The sequence below is a fragment of the Rhyacophila brunnea genome, unplaced genomic scaffold (assembly GCF_057557595.1).
Source record: "Rhyacophila brunnea isolate RB1 unplaced genomic scaffold, BYU_Rbru_1.0 scaffold_24, whole genome shotgun sequence".
NCBI classification, from domain to species: Eukaryota; Metazoa; Arthropoda; class Insecta; order Trichoptera; family Rhyacophilidae; genus Rhyacophila; species Rhyacophila brunnea.
In genome coordinates, this window is record NW_028232904.1 from 12307328 (window position 1) to 12327736 (window position 20409).

The window sequence follows — 20409 nt, forward strand, 5'->3', positions numbered from 1 at the left end:
GAATAGGCGGCATTTGGTTTTGACCTTGTACAATCGTGAGTCCCAGACATTTCGCATCGAGTTGAATGTTGCTCCAGCCATTCCCATTCGGATAGCGAGCTCTTTCTGCAAAATGCCATCTCCCGTGATGTGTACCCCCAGTTTCTTGAAGCTGTCGACGCTCTCGATGTTTTGTCCATCGCTAATCAGAGGGAAATCTGGATCAGGACAGGTGCTATTGCACAAGACGTTGGTTTTCTTCGCGTTGATTTTCAAACCAACGCGAGAGGAGTTGTTATGCAACCTGTCGATTGTCTCTTGAATGCCCTCGATTAAGTTGTCGAATAGGACAGCATCATCGGCGTATTCCAGGTCGCATAGCTTCACCGTGGGCCCGGCGTGGGGTAACAGGTATGCCTCGGTCGGGTGGTATTGACTTCCGTAGTATGAAGTCAAAGAGAATGATAAAGAGAAACGGTGCAAGGACACAACCCTGTCTGACGCCGGTCGTGACCCCGAACCATTCCGTGACAGTGTCTCCAATTCTGACACAGCATTCGCTATTCTCGTGCAGGCTTTTGATCATGGTAATGATCTTGGGAGGGATCCCGTATGCTCCCAGTATCATCCAGAGGGAGGAGCGGTGCGGACTGTCGAAAGCAAATTAAATAAAAATAAATTAAATTAAATTCATTAGGCCCTGCTTAAACCAAACCATAGTGGATAAAAATATTATTGTAGGTATCTACAAAATATCCAAAATTATGTATGGTTTAATGGCGTAATTTTAGATATTTTACAGATAGACGATTATTTTTTGACTATTATCTATAATCTGTAATTATAGCATGGTTTCCGCAGTGTTTAATTGAATTTTAATAACTATTAAATCTACCATCTGTAAATGGTAGACTTAGTTCAATGAAAACAAATACGTATGACCATGACCCCCACATCCTGAAGCGGGCCCCCAGGCTAGGAACTTTGGCGGGCCCCCCTACCTATCGCTAAGGATAAAGACAGTGTGACGCTCCGCAGTAGCGTTTTCCGAATGGTGTACGCGGTAAAATTAATGTGTATATTTTTAGTGTTTTTTTTTTAAATATTTTAATACATCTATTTGAAATACTTATGGAATTGTCGTGTATGGATACTTATACAAATAAAAATTGTATCGTACAAACACATAATTTTAAATAATAACATTATTGAAGAAAAATAGCGCCGCAGGTGACTTTTTTTACTATTCGAGAGAATTTGTGATGTTTATTTATATCACTTATCTGGTCGACTCGCCACGCCGGGTCCTTCCTGAGCCCGGGCCCGCAGACTAGAGCCATGTCAGCCCCCCCTTTGTGGGGGCCATGCGTATGACTGACAAAGTTTATTGTAAACTGTTGCCACCCTTCGCCACTGATACCTAATTATTATGTTTGAGTGACTGATAAGAACGCGTGGATTAGTTACAGCGCTTACCTGCGCAGGTTCATAATAATAATATGTACAATTCAGCGGTGGCGACCTAGTATGGCACGTGCAGAATTTTGCTGGCACGCGAAGTAAATTATAAATAAATTACATTTTAAAAATAATCTGCAATTTAGAAAAGATCTTTATTTAGCTACGTAATTTTTTCGGTATAAATGAGGTATAAATGAGAAATCTGCCATTCTGGGCAGTGTATCGGACATTATCTTAGAAAATAGAGAGCATCAGTTGTTAATATTCTCCCAAGGTGCAGAACCAACCTGTTATATCTATAGTTCAACCAAATTGCTTCGGGTGTTGATATTATATTCCACTTGCGTGAGAGCGAGTTTAGGTGGACGCTATTTTATAAATTCTTAGAATAGGCCGGGTCTCCTTAGAGCAAACGCGATCTAATTCTTTGAACTTCTATGGATAATATCCATTATATTATAATAATTGTATTTTCACTGCTTTCGTATGTTTATATTATGTTCTCTTTTACAACGTTTTTCTTAGCTCGCATTCTTATTTGTCCGGTACAAATCTTGCAATCAATTTTAACTAACTTCCCAACTAGCTAGACATTTGAAACAATCGCTAATGCATTTTTAAATACTTTTAGCCATCTTTAAGTAGAATTGAATTCATTTTCAGTGAATTCTGTTTTGTATGAAAAGTTATTTCGACACCATTATTGGCTGCTAGGGGTCTGGGGTCCTAGCAACCAAATTATAAATATATACGTGCGTTACTGTGGAAATCAATATGGCACGTCTATACACAATTTTTTGGATCGTTAAAGCTAGTCAAGTCAAGTTTATATGATTTAACAGAAAATTTAAAAACGTTGTAAGTATATAAAAAGTTCTTTTTATCTTGTAATTATTTATACTTATATCGCTTTTATTACTTTTTTTTCTTCTTAATAATAATGCTTCATGGCAACCAAGAGCCGCATCGGATTGTAGAGCCAATTAAAAAAATAATATATTCAGGTCGTGGCACTTTACGATGGTAGTGCTAGTTATTGATTATCTTCGAATGCAATGCCGTAATTTGTTGTCAATAAATGAAGATTTCAATTGCATATTTCGTTAAAATTATTACCATTTTTTCTATAAGTAGGTATATGTACAACAATAATCATTTTCTACAAATAATTTATCATATATTATTGCATTCGAAGTATGAGCAATAATTAGCACTACCATCGAGGCAGTGACGTCCCGTGGGGGTAGCAGATTGAGCGTCGCTTGGGGGCGGCAGAAGAGAAACATTAGGCACGTATAGAAATAGCTACCTAAACTTAGTAATAACGGAAATATCTTTCCATTAAAAAATCATCTCACTGGTTGGAAACAAAGTGTATTAATTAACATACCTACAAGGTTTAACAGGAGTGTATTTTTTGTCGGGTTCGCGATGTTTAGTTTACTTCCGTTGTCGTTGGAGATCAAATTCTTGATGACCAGCAATGACACGTGCAGATTTTTGAATTGTAGGTAGGTATAGGTAAATCATTCTACAGTGGCAGCATGGATATGGAAAAAGCGACTTGCAGCTGTAGTGGTATTGTTTGTTAGCATTAAATCAGGCATTGCAGCAAACAATTCCAATACATACGCGAAACGCCTATGGTGCCACTGTAGAATGATTTACCTATACATACTTGCCTAATTTAAAATTCATCCAAATATTTTTGCCAGTCACAAGCGAATTTTGGAAGTTGCCAGGTGTATTTTTAAATATAATGCTGTTTAAATTTTTATTTTTGTTTCAATCGCATGCGTTGGCACGCCATCCAATCCAATACTACAAATACATACCTATTATGATAATATATTTTTTGGCACGAAAGCATAAAAAGGCTCGCCATCGCTGTAATAAATGGTGTATATGTATTTATTATGTACATTCTTTCAAGTACCTATCTACTTAGAATGTATACAATAATAAATTGTTCAGAAGAGAAGTACACAGGTGTGTAGGTGGGTCCGTATTACCCACAGAACAGAGTATTTCTGAGTTCCCTGGTATTACCTGTGTTCTGGTAAATTGAATAAAGTATAAGTACCTTTAATAGAAGTATGTACGTATGAGGGTTCTTGGAAAACTGCTCTGTGGAAAGGACAGGATGACAAATAAATAGGTAGGTAATAATAATAATAATATCTACCTAAGTCTTATTCATTGATATAATATGTAGTAGGTAAATAGTCATTGATAATATAATATTATTTAACGTGGCACCATCAACATCATAATATTATTATTGGCCATGTAAAAATCACATGGGATAGGACTCAAGTAGAAAGCCGATACATTCACAACGACTGGTCCTACTTTTTCCGCCCCTCCCGTTGTTGTCTATGGATGACCTGTCATTGTTCTATAGAGTGCTCATACTGTCGCGTCTGTCGCGTTCGCACCGGGAATGGTTTGATTTGGATAGATGAGTTACATGATAAAATAATACACTACCTAACATTAACATACTTTCTACAAATGTAATGCATAGATCAACATATTTTTTGGAAATCGATATTACCACCGGTTTTTATTTGAAGGACTAGTCTGACTTTGACAGCTAATAAATAACAGGAATGTACCTATATTATTTATAAATAACACTGATAGTTAATAGATATATTTAATTTGAGATTTTTTTATAATTCAATTTGAAACGAGAAAGGGCGAATCAATGTGTCAAGCAATCAGGGATCTGATTTTTACAACTGAACAGTGGACCACTCGTTGCTTGTGCAAAAAGGTATGCTTAGGCTTTATTAATATAAAGATGGCGCTGGATAGGTCCATTTCGAAAAAATATCCTTACAGTGCCACAAACTTATCTGAAGAACTTGACGGGGGAGCCACAGTCGAAAACTACCCAATCAAGATTCGCAACTGGACAAAATCTGACATTGGAATGACATATGCAATATGGGGTCCATATGGCTTCATAGCAGTTCCATTTTTGACCGTTCTTCAGATAAGTTTGTGGATCTGTAGGTTTACGGATAGGAGGATCAGTCACAGCTAGCCGATTCCACCGATTTCTGAAATTGTTTCCGGATACTGACATTCCCCATGCCCAGGCAATCCGTAGTTTTATTTTAGTGATAGATACCCTGATCTAACCTCACCATTCGCGGGCTGCTCACGCAGCCTCCATACTTTTCCGAGTATATTCCTCACACCCAGACACAACGCACTTTGAGTCTAGCAATGAACACCTACGAGATATAATGGCGTGTCGCATCCAAATGTGGTTATCGAAGGCGTATGGCCTAGCTGTCATAGTTATTAGGACTGTTAATGTCCGTTTGTGTCGTCCTCGCTATTTTGTCTTTTTAACATATCGTATAAGAATAATAAAGCAAACAATGGATGTCCCAGATGGGTGTATTTATTATTCATGAGTATCGAAGTAAGTGGGGTCAACTTATGAGATGGCTGTGCGACAGACAAATCATGCAGGCCACGATTCTCTGTCATGACTCATGAGGTCTTGGCTAATTGGAAGAAGAAGCAATTTTTCATTCGCCTTAAAATTTGTATTTTTTCCTTTCTTTGATGGGTACGGAACCCAATCCCCCTCTGTCCCTTGGCAAATAATTTAATGAGTTTGTATTCATAGAATTACAATATTATTTCTAATTTATTGGATTATTACAATGAGCTATTAAAATAATTATTATGATTACTCCGTCACGTGCAGTTCAAACTTCAAAATAATTTTTACCACAATAAAAATGTTTTTACGGCTTTATTTTAAAAGTTCATTTTCATCTTATAGTTTGATGCCCTGATAAATCCTGCGTAAAATGCTTTAATCACGTCGATACGAAATACGCGTAAGAACTCTCAAAATTAATAATAAAAATTAAAAATATGAAAAAAATTGTACATCATATTATTGGATTAATGGTGTAAAAATAATGATTTAGACACGACAAAACAGAACACGACAAAACAGAACATGACAAAACGGAAAATGACAAAACAGAACAACGATAAATGTAACTATGACCTTTCAGGCAAAATATAAATTTAATAGTGAAATTGGCCTATCTCTATTATGTTGATAGATTTTTAATAGCAGAGATTTTCAATACACCATAATAAATCAAATTATATACCTAATTGCTGCATTACTAATCCCTAGAAAGCCTCAAATAAACTTAACTCGGTGTTGCCGGCCAGCTTAGGATGGGTTGGGGTCGAAATCCCGAAGGCCGAAATCCCGAATGCTGAAATCCCGAATGGCTGAAATCCCGAAAGCCTAAATCCCGAAAGCCGAAATCCCGAAAGCCAAAATCCCGAAGGCCGAAATCCCGAATGCCGAAATCCCGAATGCTGAAATCCCGATTGGCCGGAATCCCGAAGGCTGGAATCCCGAAAAATAATTAAGAGACAAAAAAAAAGCTTTTTTGTCTCCTGTAAAAAATTGCGCAATCGTAACACTTATCTTGAATGCGCAATTCAAAATAAGTGTTAAGGTTGCGCAATTTTTCACAGGAGAGACAAAAACCCATTTTTCTACAAAAAATGTTTTTTTTTGTTTATCTTGTAAAATTTGCGCAATTCAAAATAAGTGTTACAATTGTGCAATTTTTTACAGGAGAGACAAAAAACCCTTTTTTTCGTGATTTTGATTTCGTCCGGCACCCCGATTATTATTAGCTAGTGCTAATACAGGTCGCCTTAGTAATCGAGTGGCAATAGTCGAGCATGATTATCAAAATCAAACAGATAAATTTAGGTATTTACGCCAAATGGCCAACATGCAGTGATTACGTTATTTAATTTTATATACTCTATATATAAAAAATGCATTATTTTCAAAATAACGGTATTGTAAGAAATAAAATGAAAGTATATTATTATACCTTGATGATTTCACTTAAAAATTGTTTTTTTTTTAATATTAAATATTTATACATAAGTATATGTATTTCTTTTAAAATTTAATTAATAAATAGATTCCACAAAAAATAATGTTTCATTTTTCCCCTGGCTGTTCTGTTTTGCCTTGTCTCGTCGTGGGTCTCAGGTTTGAATCCTGGGTCTGGCAAGTACACATATTGTTTATCAATTTGTGTATGAGTCAGAGTATGGAGCTAATAGGTTGAGCAAGTGGAGCAAAAAGAAGAAAGTAGTGTGTATAGTTCTGGCCTGACTTGTAGGTATGTGTTAAGTACCCAGCAATCTACTACATATATCTTTTATATTAACATCCGATATAAGATTAAACACAGATGTAATTAAACTAATAAATCGATATAACGAGTGTTTGTGATTGTCTATTACAATAATTATTAATAACTATTTTGTCAAAATATTGTTTAGTCTTAAGCCGGCGTATAAAATACCAGTATACTTGAGCTTTTTTTATCATAAATACATGTACATTTTATATGCCAGGTATTTGTTAGAACTGGAATACCTCATGTCAGATATTAAAACTCAAATAGTCCAATAAGTTAAAAATGACAACATCCTGTGTCCAGTTTTTAATTGCGGCAATAAGTTTTTATGTGTGAGATAATAAAGTGGAAAATGTGTTCTTTTATTGTGTTCTACTCGTACTCAGTGGTAAATAAATAAAGTAATACACTATTTTCTCCTAAAAGTGTGTATTTCAAAATTTGCCGCTCCTTAATTCCCGGCACTTCAGGCGGTAACCCGGCCTGTCCGACCTACGGATCGACTCTTAGTATAAACTGACATGCTACCTACTGCCTATCTGTGACTAAGCAAGGTCTATAAATTTAATAGTTTTGAATGTTGATTGATGCGTATAATTTTACCACAAATATTCAACTGTAATTTATGTAGGTAGTCAATTTTTAAATATCATGCTGTGAAATGCTTCAGTAAATATTTTGTTAATTTTAGCAAAGTAAAAAAATATATAATTTTGTTTGACTATTGTGAATATCCAAACTGACGTATTAAACTCGTAATGATGTTATCACAGCATCATCCAGTGTGGCCACGTTGCGAATTAAAAACCAGTTCAAAAGAAAATTGAGCGGTTTCAGTTTTCTGCAAGCGAGCGCCGGGCGGGTTGTCAGTTTGATCGTTCAGTGTTTCGTGCGAATCCAAAAAGATAAATTAAAAACATAATGGCCGGCAATTTGGCAAAAGCTATCGGTGCCGGAATTAAAGCCGTCACCACGACGAACACGGCCGCGTCGCTTCCGTGCGTGTCCCAATTGAGAAATTGTGAGTAGAGAATAATTTGCATTTTTAGGTTATGTCCGGTTTTGCGAATAGTTTTTGACGTTTGGCCCATGGATAATGTAATTTGAGTGCCCGGGAGACGATTTTACAGCTGTTGTTCGAAATATATGCACGGTTTACTAATAAAGAATCTATTTGTTAATATATTTATAAAAAAAAACGGAGACAAAAGAAATAACGGTTGAATAAATTTATTTATTAGCGTATGGTTGATTCATTTTATATCTTCGTAGAATGCGGTGGACGTACAATGATTAAAGTTACATTGTTACCGTAAATCTCATTGTCACGTGTTAATAATCAGTAATCACTAATCACAATGTGATGAGTTGAAACTAATATATTGAGTTTATATTATTATGACAAAGATTAATTCGTGTCAATGTCTTATTTCTATCTTTTTTCCTAATGTGATAATTCTGATATTTGCTAAAAATATAACACTGATAGCTTACTGATAGTGAATAATTGATGATTAGGAGTAGGTCGCATGTATATCTAATTTATTAGCACGACATTTACTGTTGGAATGATTGCAAATATCTATCTAACCGGTGAGCTATATTATTTTGCCCATTGGGCAGTTGTTAACATACACAGGCCCGTCGTAAGGGACTCAGCCGCCCCCGCAATCTAATTTAAAATAAAATTATCGAGTTCTACAAATTAATAGTTATTTCCATAGAAAAGTGTTGTAGTTATTTATTATATCATGCGCTTAAAAAAATATTAGTGTGCAAATTGAAATATGGACGCCAATTGTTGGAATGTGGGCGAAAATTGACTATCGATATCGTATATTACAATTACAGTGGAACTTGGTTATTACGAGGAAGATGGGACCGACTGAATTTGCTCGTTATAAGCGTGACTCGTTATATCAGAGAATAGGTATTTTTAAATGAGTGGTCACATAACACAAAAAGTCGCAATTCAAACAAAAATACACAATTAGAATTTTCCCCGAAACAAGCATGGCATTCATAAACTACAAAAGAAGTTGTTTATTGTAATAACGCTGGTAGGTACCTAGTGACTTCACAAACCTTGAACTTTTTAGATGCAATTTCAACCATATGTGTGTCGGTATACTTTTTCAATATTGTCGGCGAAAACACAAATTAGGTAGGTACTTAGACACCTAACTAGTGTCATAAACGTAATCCGATTCCGGCGGCATCCTGTCTGGTCAGATTTCATTGCTTAGGGTCGAAATGTTTTTGAACGATCGACACATTTACAGTTTTAAGAAAAATTTTGACGATATTTTTGCTCGGTATAACCGATAAGTACCTCATTATAAAAGTGAATAAATGTATGTTGAAAATCATAAACTAAAAACGTCAACGAATGTTTTCTCGTTACATCCGAGATCTCGCTATATCCGTGATCTTAATAACCGAGTGTGACTATAATATATATCTACCTATATACCTACATATTATATTATTTCCACCTTAATTTTTTTATTTTAAATATTATGTAAGATGTATATTCGGTACAATTTTGTTTACTGGAAGCAAGGCGGGAACAGTGGCAATTTCCATGGCCAATTTCGGTAAGAATTCATATTCAAGAATTTTAACCTGACAAGTAATCCAGTATATCAGCTATTTTCAAATTTTGTTTGCCACTGGCTTTCACTAAATGACTAAACAGACAAGAACCGTATATTCATAATATTAACTAGGTACAAAACGTTAAAACAGGTGTTTTACATTTGGTGCAAACCTTTCTGTCATTACCATCATAAGTGGGCCAACAACTCAGGGTGGGGAATAGTCTCCTCCATGAACTTTTTCCATCTCCCCCTATCCTGCGCCAGTGTCCTCCAGATGTTACGCCGGCCGCTCTATAATCTTTGTTGACACCGTCCAACCACCGGAGTCTGGTCTTGCCAATTGACCTCCGACCTTCGGTCTGATATCCAAGATTCCCCTCGGCGGTTGAGCACTGTCCATTCTTTCTACACGGCACGCCCATCGGAGCCTGCCAAGTTTAACGATCGCGGAGATACATTCTTATTGGAAGAGGAGCTAGTTTAAGGTTATGCCGAATACCTACGTCATTGTCCTAGTATGGGCTCATACCTTCTTGTGTTACATTTTATTCGACTTGGGGAATATTTTTGGAAAAGGGTAGTGTTCCTAATATTCAAATAGGTATTTTACTTAATACTTTTTAATAATATAAAAAAAAAACTGTTTTTGGCAGCCTTTTAAACTCGACAGCTGCAATGCACATTACACACGGCAGTAGCGAAGGGTGGAGGTAGGCTATTATGATCTGCCATAAACAGTGCACATTCAACTTTGTTAGTCACACGCAATGACATTCATTGGTGACACGTATTTGTTTTTATTGAACTAAGCTACAATAATTTACAGATAGTATTGGTTCGTTTTTCAAAATCAATTATACCCTGACTAAATGAATCCATAATAGTTTTGGTATTTGCGCTATTTTCCTTCGATGATGTTATTATTTTAAATTATGTGCTTGTACGATACAATTTTTAATTGTGCATCAATACTCGACAACTCCACAATTCAAATGGATGTATTAAAATATACAAAAAAAACACTAAATATACACATTAATTTTACCGCGTACACCATTTGGAAAACGCTACTGTAGAACATCACAGCGCCTTTATCCTTAGCGATAAGTAGGGGGGCCCGCCAAAGGTCCTAGCCTGGGAGCCCGCTTCAGGATGTGGGGGCCATGCACTGAAGTATTTGTTTTCGTTGGATTAAGAATTCATGTTACACATATTGTTGGTTATTTTTTTTTAAATTAATAATGCCCTGTCTAAACCAAACTACAATAATAGATAAAACATATTATTCTATCTATACAATATCCAAAGTTATGTATGATTAAATTGCATAATTTTAGATATTTTATAGATAGATGAGTATTTTTTGTGAATCCATGCACAGGCGCTATCAATAGGTACTATTTTCATAAAGTTTAGAATGTTCTGCTGAGTTGACAATTGCGGACCTGTTATTTATTAAATACATTGAAATCATTATGTACCTATATAATATTGTGTTATAATGTTTTATTTTAATTATTATACATCACATAGGTACAATGACCATTCTTCCTTAATTTTACGACACTATCCTTTAGAATTATTTTGTTTTAAAAAACCACGTTTATCATTAATTTGCTTCTTTGCCATTTAATATTCTCATAGACATAGACAACCAGTTTTAGAGCTCGGTCTTCGTTCATAGCAACATAATATAAAAATGCAACTTATGTGATCACAAACTTTATATAACATTGTTTACAAATCAATTCTTCAGATGTTTCATCTAAAATAACCTTTTATATGTTTTTAAGTTGATATGGTTTGCTGTGTAGTCATTGTAATGGTCAAATATCCTGCGTGTAGATAAACAAACATTGGCTTTAGATACTCGTACCTATATGAAGTTTTTTTTTTTAAAGCAGTAGTTGTATTTTATGTGTTTTATGCATTTTATGATTAGATATATGTACCTATATAAAAGAACTTGAGATTGTAAAAAAATAACATAAAAAATTAACAAATAAAGTGGGGCATATGGCCACTGTGACTGTTCTTGACAAACCGCATTTTGGACGTCCAATTTTGTTGGTTGCTGGTTTGTCAGTATATGGTGAAAGTACTTTATGTTATGGGTTTACGGATATTAAAAGACATCTATAAATAAGAAGTTAGAAGCTAGGCTAGAGTGATTTTGGCCGCCTGAATAATGTCTTCAAAAGTGACCTTCCACTGTGCCTAAAGCGCAAATTGTTCAACCAGTGTGTGCTTCCCGTGATCACATATGCGTGTGAAACATGGACCCTAAGTAGAAGAGCGATCCAGAAACTTAGAGTAGCGCAACGTGGTATGGAGAGGTGCATGCTGGGCATAACGCGAAAGGACAAAAAGAGGAATGAGTGGATAAGGAGGCAGACAAGGGTTTGCGATGTAATAGAGTTTATTAAAAGCCTTAAATGGAGATGGGCTGGACACATAGCTTGAAGAAGAGACAATCGTTGGACAAATCTAGTCATCCAGTGGTATCCAAGAAGTATAAAACGTCCGCAAGGTACGCCTAGAGGCCGCTGGATCGATGAAATGATAAAGTTCTGCGGAAGTGCGTGGCAACGCAATTCACAGGAGGAGAGAAGTGGAAGCAGCTTGAAGAGGCCTTCATCCAGCAGTGGATAGATTCAGGCTGATGATGATATTTATTATAATATAGCAGTGGACAAAATAATGACCGTTTATAAGTCTGCATCTGTAAGAATTTGCAATGAAAACAATCGCAATCCGTCTGGCGAGATCGATATAAACAAAAAAGAAATCCGTGTCCTACCTTCGAGGAGAATCAAAGGTTATACAAGGTCTGACTCGTTTGAGGTTGACATTGAATTTGGAGTAGGTATGCATAACATCTCCCTTCAATATAATAAACTTATGGTACAAATTTTGCTATGAGTTCGTTTAAATTTAATAACTAATCCAGCCATTGATATAAGTACTACTAGATGAGGAGTTCCCATACAAGTGTCATTTTAAAAATGTACCACAAAAGAAGATATTACGAATATCGTCTTATAATATTTCCTTGTAGGTATAATGCGTTAAGACCGTTAACATGGATTCCCGAATTTCGCCCGTATTGCCCTGGCTGTAAAACTAAATTTGCGTTCTTGGAATAGTGACCCTAAGAGGGCTCGCACATCAGAACTCGCCGCATGCGTCTTACGACGAATTCGTCGACGTGACGTAATCGTAAACCAAGAAACAAACGTTATCAAATGGAGCTTCGCAGATTGGCCGATGCAACTGCAACTCTGCGACCCTGCGACATTCGTCTAGTTGCATTGTCCAAAGCCTGCATGTCGATGTCCGGCCAATATCGACTCCGCGCATGCACACAGCTGCAGAATCGGGCGAATCGGCCATTTCTCTCCAGACTGTCGCTGCGTTTGGTAGAGCTAGAGCTAGCAGCGCTAGGCAGATGTGCCAGGTTGTGATCGTGCAACATTCGCCGGCAGTCTCGAAGGTTTTAATTTATGGCCGTCAGGCACACAAGGCGAGTTGTGATGTGCGAGCCGGCTAAAGCATAAAGCCCACCAAAAAAGCGTTCGGTGCGCTCACTACTGAGTAGGCCCCCTCCCACCCGCGCATTACCCTTCACCTATGTAATAAGGGGCACAAGAAGCACAAAATAATTATTATCAGCGTCTCTCATAACAAAGCAATAAAAATATTATATTATTTCTCGGGGCTTGTGATTACGCAATAACTAAACAATGAGTTCTCTGTTATTAAATAATAGCTTCTCGCCCGTCTATCGACGACGCTTCCAGAGCGTGATTTTGCTCGCCGTGTTCAATGAATGGACTACGTTGTATTTTCGTTAATTCGTCCGGCTGAAAAGCCACACAACGGAGACTCATGGGGCAGGCGGGCACAAAGCGATTTTCGATGATTTACACGCCACTTGTGAAATTTTGCGCGAGAGCCCCACTCGCTCCGTTAAGTGGGTTTTACGCCTAAGGGTCTGCAACCCAAAGCTTGTAAACTACCAAAAATTCATGTCTGAGCGGACAGAGCAAGTCATCATGCGCTGACTATTAGTTAGAGTAAGATGAAAGCTAGATCGGGCTTACTCATAATTATTGCCAGATCGTTTTCGAGACAAATATTAAGTGAGCTTATATCGAGTTAAGTCCGCTGATATTAAAACAGTAAGTTTTAACACTGGCCGAGTCGCTGAAAATCGGGCGTCATTTTAAGAAGCATATTATGATTCATCCAGTAGTATATCAATGAATTCAGCTAATATAATGATTTACCATTAGCATAGGTGATTTGTTGAAAAGATTAGATAGATAAACTTATAAAGGGTAAATCAGGGAACACAAAATTAATGGAAACTGAAATATATAACGGGTGTGGAAGAATATGGGATAAACTTAAACACGTGTCAAGAATACATCGTTCTAAGCTTGTCCTTCGTTATGACAACTGCTATCGGCTTATGTACTGACGCTCATTCATATTGATACATTTTAAGGTTGCAAAACACACTATTGCACGTCTATAATTTGTTTCATTTTCGCAGGACACTCACACATTCAAAACCCTGCTTCAAAATGTAGTATAGCCTATCTGAATTCTATTTAGGTATTAATCTGTTCTGTGGAGTGGATATTAATTGTTGCAACATAGCATACCTACGTATACCTAAGTACATTGATTTTTGAAAGTAGTTTTTTTTTTATTTCAGTGCGACTGTGGAAACATGATAAATTCTAAAGATAATAATATTTTTACATTTGGAGATACAATTATTATAATGTAAATAATATCGTAATATTTCCAATACGATTGTGAATAGCACTGTATCTACCTTAATCGTAACATTTAACGGACAATTTCGTAAGGTCCTTGGAAATGTGTCTTTTACCTTTTCGCGGAACAATTTTGGAAACGCTGTCCTACGGCGCTGCGTCGCACACTTTGAGTATCTCTGACATAACGTATAGATGTACAAATTAATTTATTATACAATATTCACTACTGAATGGGAGAACAAGACAAGTGCGCAACGCCTATTTGCTAGCGATAAGAAATTAAAATATAATAATATTGATAACAAGTTTAATATTTGGATACGTCTTCCATAGTATTATTAATTATTTATAATAGCATCTTCGCACGTTGTAAACATTAACCTTGGCATCATTTGACGAGGATCCATCATAATCAACAGCCGGGGCCGATCCACTGCTGGCTCCTTCTTCTCGATCACTAGTTCTTCGCAGCCACGTACATCCAGCAAACTTTACGACTTCTTCTATCCATCGGGTTTTAGAGCGTTTTTGTGGTTGTTTAGTGATGTTTAGTGCTCCTTAGTGTATGATGCGATTTGTCCAGCGGTTGTCCAGTCGCCGAGTGCCATATTTCACTGATATTTCTAATAAAGCAAAATAGATATTTTATTATAAGTACCTAGTCTTGCGGGCGCTTGGTGCCATGGTCAACATTTTAATTGCCAGATCTATCATTTTTGAATAGACATTTAGTTTGCAAAATACGAATCTAGTAGCATTTTTCAACAACGAAATAAGCTTAACATTTACTCATAAAAAAAACTATATTATATTACACTAATTTCTTTTAAAATCAACATGCTGGCCGTTTGTACTAGATTCCAATTTGGAAAGGAAAAAAGGCGTAATCCACGCAACTCAAATTTTACAGGAGGCAAAAAACGTTTTTGTTATGATTTTCGGTCAAAGTTAAAATACAAAAAAGATGTAACCTTGAAGTGCATGACAATTAATAATTTGGTTTCTATATAGGTTCTTACTTAATCTAATATTAATTATTGGATTAATTTAAAAAAAAAAACACAACAAAAATGATGGTTAAGTTAAGTCGTTTTTCCCACGTCAATTCCTTCTTTTTTTTAAGTGATAGCTAAATTTATATAATAAATCGGCATTTGCAGCTTATATCCTTTGGACACAATGTGTATTTAGTTGAGTACAACGTTATTATGCAATAAAACATATTTTGAAAAAAACTGAGGGTTACGCCCTTTTTCATTTCTGAAGTCGATATAATACTTTATCATTAAATTAAATGATATCAAATATTTCGTTGTTGACCAAATTTTGTCCATGATTGTTTTTGGATTTAATAGTTTTGTAACAATTAATAATTATTCCTCTTTTTCAATATCAATGTACAATTTTTTTTTTAATATACTAGTTTCTCAACCTTTTATTATTTATAAGAGAATGTTAAGTTTTTTCCCCCCAACTAGTCTATTTTATTACCCTATCTATAGCATATTGTTATCATTTTTTTTCTTTTGACAATGTCCGATCTCATTAAGATCATATGGGCATCCACAGAGTGGAGGTTTGTATCAAATTTCTGTTTTACGAGAAATCGGTGTTTAGTCTATTGGGTCCATACTCTGACTCCAAACACACATTGAAAAACAATATAGGTATTATTGTGTATTTGCCAGATCCAGGATTCGAACCAGGGACTCATGACATTATAAACCGTAGCGTAAGCCGCGAGGCCATCACTGTCCATGGTCCTTAAGGCTATACTTCAGCTGAGGCATGGTCTAAAACAGTGGTTCTTAACCTGGGTTCGATCGAACCCCAGAGGTTCGGCGGAACAGCAGAAGTCACACTGATTTGCGGTAAATATTCACTATTATGTTTTTGTGTGAAAATCATGTTTTAATGGTTTTATTCTTTGAATACAGTGATGTTAATGCACGGTTTATTTTGTGCACCAGTAAAATATATTCCTATGTTTTGAATTAGAAAAAAATCGTATTTTATTATTCCAATTAAGAAGGGTTCGGTGAATGCGCGTATGAAACTGGTGGGGGTCAGTACCTCCAACAAGATTAAGAACCACTGGTCTAAAAAGATCGTGACTAGGCGATGCGCGAATTTTGTAATTGACGCGAGCCGAATGAAATATAATTTGTCATAAAAATTCAACATGCGTCCTTTTAATGTTGTGTTTATTATTATATTCATAATAATAATAATAGTATAATCATTGACATGTTTTCTTTTTCAAGTACATGCAGAACGTTTTTTAGTCATCTTTACACGATTTAAGAATATATTCCTCCGACGCCATCACAAAACAAATTGGCGTGCGAACAGGCCGACGATCGTTCTCCGAATGGCGACGATTGCGATATTTCGTTCCACATACTGTTGAAAATTATTTGCCGTTTCCAATGACATTATTAATGGACGACGCACTCAGACAGTAGCTAGCAAGTAAATTCGCCCATAGCAACATTCGCAAGTGCATAGGTAGACGTCACGCAATATCCATTATGCAATATCACGCATCGGGAATTTATAGGAATATCACCTTTATTGTAATGGCGTTAGAACAGTGTTTCTAGTATCAATGTACATTTGAGCGAACCCGTTCGAACCGAACCATGCGGCAGACCCGACAAAAAGCATTGGGAATTTATAGCAATATCACCTTTATTGTAATGGCGTTAGAACAGATTATGCCATTCGGCAGACCCGACAAAAAAGTGAGTGTCATTTTTATTTCCAGATGCTTCGTCCATATTAATGTCATTGGCCGTTTCACTTATGTGCGCTCTTAACTGAATGACTAAATTTAATAAGAAATTCTCACTTGTTCTAATGTATTTTCTTTATAAAAGGTCACCTTGTAACCCAATAAACATGCTATCTTGTAAGTAAGCAAGAACTACGCTTCTTATGTTTTAAGTGCCTTAGTGCCTATACACATAAACGATTAGCTATTGAACTAATTTGCTAAAAATAGATAATAATTAATAATTATGCTTGTCTAAGGTTACGTCAACAATTATAAACGTCAATCATATTATTTCGTAAACATTCCTTGTTTTATGGTACACAATCAGAATCAGACCGTGTCCTGCATTCTAAAAAAAAGGATTTCCCTGATATCGCTATTGACTGATTTCGCCACTGATCTCGAAATATAGGTAAAGCAGTGGCGAAGGGTGACTTTTTGAAAGAGGTAGGCTGTGGGAGTAACCATGCTTGTCAGTAATATTTGCGAGAAATAAGAAGATAACCCAATAATACTGATGAATACGTACGCTAAATCGATGAAATTTCAAAAGCTTAATTGGTTTGTTATAATTAGTTCATAAAAATAAGCAATTAGTTTGAACATACGCTCAAAATATATTATGTTCCATAACAATTTATAATCTAACCCGTAAAACTAGACATTTTAAAATACTTCTATATTTAAAACACAGACTTAGGTAGGTACAATATCAGATATCTAAATTGTCTAATGAGTGAACTAATAAATCAATAAAAATCACGAGATAAATTATTTTATATTTTTAACAACAATCAATACATATTTAAGTATGTGATTGAATCCCATAGAAATTATTTTTTAAATTATCTTCTTATTAATTATCTTGAATAAATGTGCTCTCGCGACGTAAGCGCTAACGAAACAGCTTGTAAATTTGTATGTGGGACGCCAGACATTTTGAAATAACGAGAAAAAAACTTCATATTGAAAAACCCGTCGATTCACGCGAAAATAATCCTATACAATATGTAAAACGAAACGCGGTGTGTTCTATTTTTTTTAAACTTTCGAGAGATGCCATAGATGGTACTTATTGAAATATGGGAAAAGATCGTAAAATTATGACAACTATACGATAGATGTCTTTGGGCATATTGAATATAGTATTATTATTTGTGATTATATAAATACGTCAACATGAAAATAAAAAATAATTTTCTTAAGAAGGTAGGCTTTAAATAATCGCCTAGTATGGAGTCTTCGCCACTGAGGTACAGTGACCATACGTCGTATAATATTAGGACAGTCAGAGCTTAAAATCGACAAATTTGACGCACCGGAGCGCTTGGTGACTTTTGCACTTTGTGTTTTGTGTTGGGGTTGTCTTCTATCGAAGGTTGACAGCGAAATTACAGTAAATCCCCTATCATGGGCCAGTCATAATATTTGATCACCAACATCTTGGACACTGAGCCGGTACAATCTTTTCCTGCCCACTACCTTTCCCTGCCCTATGGACTGGAGTAAACCATATACTGAAAATATGGCCCTGCCCCAGTATGCAGTCTTTCTCAGCTTGATAGTTGTAGGTGTCAGTTCTATTGTCTCATCTTAAAATCTCCTTAATGGTAATATTGTGATCATTGTGATCACCCCCCACACAACAGGGGAGCTAACAATGCTTTAGCCTGGGGGGTAGGCAGACCTGCAAAGTGTTATGGACAGAAGACAAATAAAAGCGACTTTTGTTTTGTCCATCCCACTAATATTTCATTCGGCAGATTATATTATCCTCTTGTACCATAGTTTAAACTGAATTATTTAATACTAAATCTTTTATAGCAGCGTTTCCTAATTGGCATTCCGCGGAACCCTAAGGACTTAGCAATTGGCAGGAGTGGGAAGCGCTGAAGATCCTAGTCTGACTTTTTAACTTGGCAATAAACATAATTAAGAGATGCTAATTTAGCTCGAGTTAGGTGTCTCTTAACCGTATTTAAATGGTTTCGTCCTGGTCACTGCCTTTTTTCTATAGATTTACTATCTGCCATATTATGTATGGATACTGTATGCGACGCAACCTAAGTTAGGCGCGTACATTAGTGACTTACGCGCCTAAGCCCTCTTTCAGACGGGATTCCGGTGTCGAGCCACCGGCGTGGCTCGATTCCGCATTTACACATAACTAAATGGGAGCGTTCAGACGGAAGACACCCGTATCGCACTTTTTTTAAGCCACCTGTGTGGCGGAGATTCCGCATTTACACATAACTAAATGGGAGCGTTCAGACGGAAGATACTCGTGTTTACGAGAATCGCACACTTTTCCTTTGCCCGCCACAATGTCAAGCCGCTCGATCTCATTATTATTTGCGAGCGCGGTTTTTATTACATTTTTTCATTCATGGCCTCGGCCGAAACTCCGGCGATCTTAATATAATAATAATAATTAATACAAAGACCGCTTTGATTCGGCGACACGTGTGCTATTATTATTTTTGAAATTGAATTTATCATTGACACATAATTAATATTAATAGGCATGTTTTTTAGCTAAATAGAAATTTCTTCAAAATAAAATGCATAAATGAAAACAGTGTTTCATACTGATCCAGATTCTGAAAAAAAAAATTAATATTCTGTTTTCAATAAAAAAGACAATTTACAGATGATTGGTTTCTTACTAAATTTCTTACGATCGATTTGATGAAATTCATTATTGACAATAGTTTATAATCAAATAGATCAGTTTGGCCGAGTATCTTCAAAATACCTACTTAAGTAGGTAAAAGGTTTTTAAATTCGATGAAACCTGCGAAAACCATAGCTAATAGTAAAAAATACTCTAAAATTATGCGATTAAATTATAGGTACACAACTTTGGATATTTTATAGATAGGAAATATATTTTTTTATTATTTGGTTAGGATGGGAATAATGAAGTTTGTATTTATCGAGCGTTCATAACTACAAAGTACAATACAAAATTTGTCATTGATAGGGAACCTTTTTTTTAACATACGGTAGGTGAATTTTAAACACAGCAAATTTTTTTATGATAAAATTAGGCAATCTCATAATGTATATAAATCATTAATTTAATAAATAAGTACAAATATCACCAACAAGTTAGTATTAATTTAAGTAAACAATCGAAACCGACGTTCTCTATAAATTTTTTTTATTCAATAATATGTACCTATATTTGTTACTGTTATTCAATTGAAAATTTACGCTAGGATAAAAGCGCTTGTATATCAAAATTATCAAATAAAATGTGGAAAAAGTAAAAAAAATAAAAACCTTTTATTTTCTAAAAGTGTGTTTTGAATGAAATATGTAGCAAGGTACCTGCCGTTGCATGTCATGAATCATGTGTCTTTCCACGTTATATATGTTTAAATCAAATAATAATACCTCAGTAGTGAAGGGTGGAGGTAGGCTGTTAAGATCCACTATATATAGTGCACACTAAACTTTATCAGGTATTAGTATTTTTTTCATTGAAATAACACCACAATTTAAAGAAGCTGTTGTTTCGTTTTTTTAATTCAATTAAACCCTGCGAAACCAAGCCATAATAGATAATAGTAAAAAAATAC

The 20409-nt window shown here is 35.6% G+C and overlaps 1 protein-coding gene across 1 annotated transcript in view; it reads left to right on the forward strand.

Annotated features, from left to right (window-relative positions):
• The first annotated feature begins 7494 nt into the window (after positions 1-7494).
• LOC147069057 (isocitrate dehydrogenase [NADP], mitochondrial-like) overlaps positions 7495-20409 on the forward strand; it is a 38385-nt gene continuing 25470 nt past the window's right edge. The window contains exon 1 of the mRNA XM_085951717.1: positions 7495-7680. Within this exon, the coding sequence (XP_085807843.1) occupies positions 7581-7680 (100 nt within the window). The 5' untranslated portion in view covers positions 7495-7580. The remainder of the gene's footprint in view (positions 7681-20409) is intronic.